This window comes from Alexandromys fortis, unplaced genomic scaffold (assembly GCF_014885135.2).
Source record: "Alexandromys fortis isolate MF-2015 unplaced genomic scaffold, M_Fortis_MF-2015_v1.1 scaffold_254, whole genome shotgun sequence".
NCBI lineage: Eukaryota > Metazoa > Chordata > Mammalia > Rodentia > Cricetidae > Alexandromys > Alexandromys fortis.
In genome coordinates, this window is record NW_026068130.1 from 1,627,413 (window position 1) to 1,632,871 (window position 5,459).

The 5,459-nt window shown below is 48.7% G+C and overlaps 1 protein-coding gene across 1 annotated transcript; it reads right to left on the reverse strand.

Annotated features, from left to right (window-relative positions):
• Positions 1-1,653: 1,653 nt before the first annotated feature.
• LOC126490814 (olfactory receptor 12) lies at positions 1,654-2,625 on the reverse strand. The gene has a single exon (XM_050126019.1). The coding sequence runs from the start codon at positions 2,623-2,625 to the stop codon at positions 1,654-1,656; it is 972 nt and encodes a 323-aa protein (XP_049981976.1).
• Positions 2,626-5,459: the final 2,834 nt, after the last annotated feature.

Here is a 5,459-nt window from a genome sequence, read left to right on the forward strand (position 1 = left end):
AGGATGCAAACTTTTGTTAACCTGGGGAGCATCTGAGATGGAATCGATATAGTAATATAATCTTTTACAGAAAATAAACAGTCTGGTGTTGTAGGCGATTACATGCATTGACCTTAGAAAGGTATTGTTGAGAAATGAAAGCCAGTCATAGAGGAAGAAGAGCTGTGCACTTCTATTCACAGCTAGCTGCGTGACCCTGACCTGAAGTGTTTAAAAGGAGTCTACGTGCCTGCCTCTGCCTCCCGAGTGCTGGGATTAAAGGCGTGCCTGAGGATCTCTGTGAGTTCAAGGCCAGCCTAGTCTACAAGAGCAAGTTACAGAACAGACTCCATAAGCTACAGAGAAACCCTGTCACAAAAAAGCAAAAACAAACAAACAAACAAAAAACAAAACAAAACAAAAACACCAAGTTGGATTCAGGGTGGGAGGTCACCTTGCGAGGCAATGTCAACAAAGGGTGCAGGACACTAAGATCTGAAAAAATACTTTCTCTTGATCGGGTTGTATTGCCCTTGCAGAGCTACTACGGATATGATCCAAATGTGTTCTTCTATACTGCAAGTATGTATGTATGTATGTATGTATGTATGTATGTATGTATGTATCTATCTATCTATCTATCTATCTATCTATCTATCTATCTATCTCTACATCTATATTGTTTAAAGTGTGTTTCCACATGAGGTGGATGTCTACCCTTCTTCACACAACTCTTCTAAGAAGCTGGGTGCTCTGTCTGGGGATTCACCTCTGAGAGTTGTGATGGAGCAGGAATCTGATGAAGGTTCTACCTTAAGAGGAAGCACCCCCAAACCAACAGACTTCTAGCTAGGATCCTTCTTTAAAATAATTTTTTGTTATTTTTAATTATGTCATGTATGCATGTACATGGGCATGTGCACATGAGTGCATGTGCCAAAGAAGCCTGAGGCCAGATACCCTGGAGCTAGGGTGCTGGGAAATGAACTCAGGGACTCTGAAAGAGCGGCAAGTGTTCTTAACCACTGAGCCGTCTCTCCAGACCCGGCTGGGATTGTTCTTAAAAGAGGAATCATTTGTTAGTTCTGGGACAGCCCTAGTAGACCTATTTGTTGTTGACACCAGCCTCACTAGCCAGAGTGCCTTGGCCATTGACTAAGCTGTTGTTTTGAGAGAGCTCCTGGCAGTTGGGTGGAAGAAAGATGGGCAGAAAAATGGCAGAGGAGGAGAGGCAGTTTGAGTTACCTGTCATAAATGGCCAGCAGAGCAGGCATTGTGTTGGAGGGTTAACTGGATAGAAACATTTTTCTTACTGATAAACCCAATCAAGATAAAAATGCATAACTTCTCCTACAGAGGAAGCCAGGACATGGCCCAGAGAAGCCGAGAAGCAGTGGGTAGAGGAGTCAGACCCGCTTTAACTTGGGGACGGTTGACGTTCTTAGTAGGTCTTCATGTGATTGGAGACCCCACTCTTCAACATTTAGGGTTCTGCATGCAGAGTTTTATAGCTCACAGTAGGTCAATGCTGTGTCCATGAAATAGTCTAAAGGAAGACTGAATGCAGATGGGTAAATGACTTTACACATGTCCATTTCCATTTGAAGGAAGGTGGTGGTTTTCAGCGCTCGGAGATCCCCACAGACCCCTTACCTCCGGCTTCAGGATAGCCCTTCACTGTCCACCCTTCTTCACAAGGTTGTGTCTGTGTCCCAGCCGCCACAGGGCGTCCTTCACATCCTTGTTGCGCAGACTGTAGATGAGGGGGTTGAACATGGGGATGACAAGGGTGTAGAAGATGGAGACCACTTTGCCCTGTGCCATGGATGTCACTGCTCCTGGCTGTGCGTACATGACAAAAAGAGTGCCATAAAACAAAGACACGGCTGTCAGATGAGAGCCACAGGTGGAGAAGACCTTGTGCCTCCCAGATCCTGAGTGCATCCTGAGGATGGTCACGGTGATGTAGCCATAGGAAACCAGCACAGCTAAGGTAGTGCTCACAATGATGAACCCACAGAGACCAAAGAGCAGGAGCTCATTGAGAGCTGTGCTGCCGCAGGCCAGCTGGAGCAGTGGGGGCACGTCACAGTAGAAGTAGTCAATACGGTTGGAGCTGCAGAAGGGCAGCTGGAAAGTGAGGCTGGTCTGCACAATGGAGTTCAGACAGCCCACACAGTAGGTACCCAGAACCAGACGGGCACAGGTCATAGGGCACATGGTCACAGGGTACCTCAGGGGACTGCAGATGGCCATGAAACGGTCATAGGCCATCACAGCTAAGAGAAAAGTCTCAGTGGTAGCCAACAAGGAGAAAAAGAAGAACTGAGTGGCGCATCCCTCAAAGCTGATGACCTTCGAGGAGGAAAGGAAGATGGTCATGGCTTTAGGGGCAATAACAGAAGAGAGGCAGAGGTCAACACACGACAGGTTCTTGAGGAAGAAGTACATGGGGGAGTGCAGGCGGGCATCCAGGGTGATGACCACGATCATGGTGATGTTGCCCAGGACGGTCACCACGTACAGGGCCAGGAAGACAGCAAAGAGCAGGGCCTGGGTCTCTGCACCTCCCCCAAATCCCACCAGCACAAACACCCTCAAGGATACTGCCGAGAGACTCCCATTTCTGTGGACTGCTGTGGCCATGGGTGGGGATAGATGCAGAGAGGCAGATGGAGATGGCAAGAGGGAGCAGCTCTCACTGGTCAAGTCGGGTGTCCCACAGGCTGCTGGAACCTGTTGGTGACATGCTGTTTACCATGGACAGTTCACTAGCTTCTCTGATCTCCTACCAGATGGGCTGGTGCCACCTGCAAAAAAACATTTCTTTCAGTTTGTTTAATTTGTGCCAAACCCTGTCTGTGAATGGGACTGAGCTATGCTCTAGGGATCCGAAGAGGCTTCTAGATCCCAGGGACCCTCAGGGTGCAGACAGCCTTTTAGCATCCCCGTGTTGCATCTGAGTTGCTCATTTGCTCATTCTCTGTGGAAGAGGATGCTTCTGAGAAGAGCTTTTGGGACACTCAGTTATCAAGACCCACACTACATTTCCCACACTTCTTCTTACTGATGAGAGAATGTTTATGAGGGTCTCCTGCCCTTCAAGCCTTGTGCTGATTGACTCTTCCATCTGTAGGCTGAACCCGGAGCAGGGATCAGTCATCCCTACATTGAAGCTGCATGTCTTTGTGGCTTACAGAATGCTGGCCATACCTCAGTAGCTCTGACTCCAAGCATGATCCAGAGTGATAATCAGCGTGAAAAAACAGCCTGATTGATTGTCAGGGGTTCCTGCTAATGTATAGATGTTGGAGATTGTGGTGAGGTTGCAGCCCAGAACCATGTACTGAAAAACTAAGACTGGGGCCAAAACGTATTTGCGACATGTAATGGCTTCGAACCTTATCTCCCTGGTAGCTCTTCTCTCTGCTTCATCTCAGCTTTGGGGCTTCCTAAGATTTTATTCTTTGCTCTTGAAAACTAGACAAAACTGGCCTCTGGCCATTCATAATTACTTTCTCTTATTCATAGTGATCAGAGGGCTGACAACACAGGAGTGTCCTATGTGAAGCTGGCTGTCACTTTTCTGTTTGCTCCCAAGACATGCAAGAGGCTCCATTACCCTGGGGTGGCTCAGATGGCTTAGAGATCTGGGCTGGGCGAGCCCATTAGTGCCCCTATTATTTCCCTCCATTGTGTGTACATGGGCTGGGGTGGAGGGATCTGGTTGAGACAACCATGCACTGTTATCTCAACCATGACCATCTCACTGCTAGTTCAAAGGTATAAATAAATGTATTGGCTTTGCATTCACACGCCCACCAAGTCCCCCATGCCTCCCACTGCCAGATCACACTTTCCTTCACAGTGACTGTGAAATGCCAGGAAATGTTAATGTCAAGCCTGTCCCTTGTTTCCAACTAAAGGAAGGACAAGCATGGCCTCTCCAGCTTGCCAAGGACGCAGGCTATCCCCAGTGGCAGCAGAAATGGCAGCTAGCCAAGGGTTGAGGATGCTGCTCCATTGTGAGAGAGCTGACTGCCACTGTCTACAAAGAAATGGCTTCTGTACCCCTTGGCCCTGCCTTACAGAGTCAGCAGCATCACTGTCTCCTGCGTGGTTAGATGCAGGGCTTCAGCCTATCTGTCTGCAGAACTGAATAGGGGTAGAGACTACACACCCACCCCTGCACTGAACTTGTACGAAGGCCAGGGATGATCAGGACAGGACAGCTTACTGAGGAAGGCCCCGAGTGCACACTGTGTGCTCACGCCATCCTTCATGATTTCCTACTCCTCACAGATGACGTATTGAACTTACCTTTCCTAGGTGAGAGTCAGGTCTACCCCAAGATCACACAGTCAATGTCCGTGCTCCCGGTGCCCCAGTGCTGCTGAGCCTGGTCTCCGTTGAACATGGATGAGTGGACACCAGTTGCTTCTGTCGCTCCTTTAGATCAGTTATGGCTCTGGGTAGTGCAGTTGAGTAAGCATGGGCACAGGTGGGCACCAGGGTCCCTGCGAGACTTTAGGTGCCCAGGTTCTGGCTACACTAACTGAAGGTCTTCTGAAGAGAGATGTAGGTCCTTCCTCTGGTCTTGTCCCCATTAGCTGGACAGTGTGTGGAGGTGCCCACCCTTGGGGTCACTCTGCTTGAGAGTATTCTCTGCACCTGGTAGAGTAGGGACTTGTAGCCCCCAGTGGCCAATTAGGGAAGCGCTGGCCTCTGGCAGCTGGGATTCTCATATCTTGGAGCTGCGGCATGCCTGAGGCCCATCTCTGCCTCTGTTATGGAGTTTGTGACTCCTGGGAAAAGGACATGGACTCAATCCAATTATAATTAAAAGATTTATTGATTAGCTGCTAGCAGGAGGAACAATCTTTGAGCCAAATTCAAGATTGCTGTGAGAAGGGGAGCCAGGGAAGGATTTTTAAAGAGAATAACTTCAAGAAGATGTTCAATATCTCTGCGAGTGTCTTAGTTAAGGTTTTTATTGCCTTGAAGAGACACCATGACCATGGCAGCTCCTTTTTTGGTTCCATAACTATATTGTTTATTTTTTATTTATTATTATTATTATTATTATTATTACAAATGTTCACCTCCTCCCATTTCCTCCCCCTCCCCCCACTGCCCCTCACTCTCCAGAGACCCACACTGGAGCACTGAACTGAGTTCCCAAGGTCCAAATGAGGAGCAGAAGGAGAGAGAACACGAGCAAGGAAGTCAGGGCTGCGAGGGGTGCGCCCAACCACTGTGATGGTGAGGCAGATCTAATGGGAACTCACCAAGGCCAGCTGGACTGGGACTGATGGAGCATGTGATCAAACTGGACTCTCTGAACATGGCTGACATGGAGGGCTGACTGAGAAGCCAAGGACAATGGCACTGGGTTTTGATTCTACTCCATGTACTGGCTTTGTGGGAACCTAGTCTGTTTGGATCTTTACCTTTCTAGACCTGGATAGAGGGGGGGGGGG

Excerpts from the sequence above, each read along its gene's own strand:
- LOC126490814 (XM_050126019.1), bottom strand. The coding sequence starts at position 2,625 with ATGGCCACAGCAGTCCACAGAAATGGGAGTCTCTCGGCAGTATCCTTG.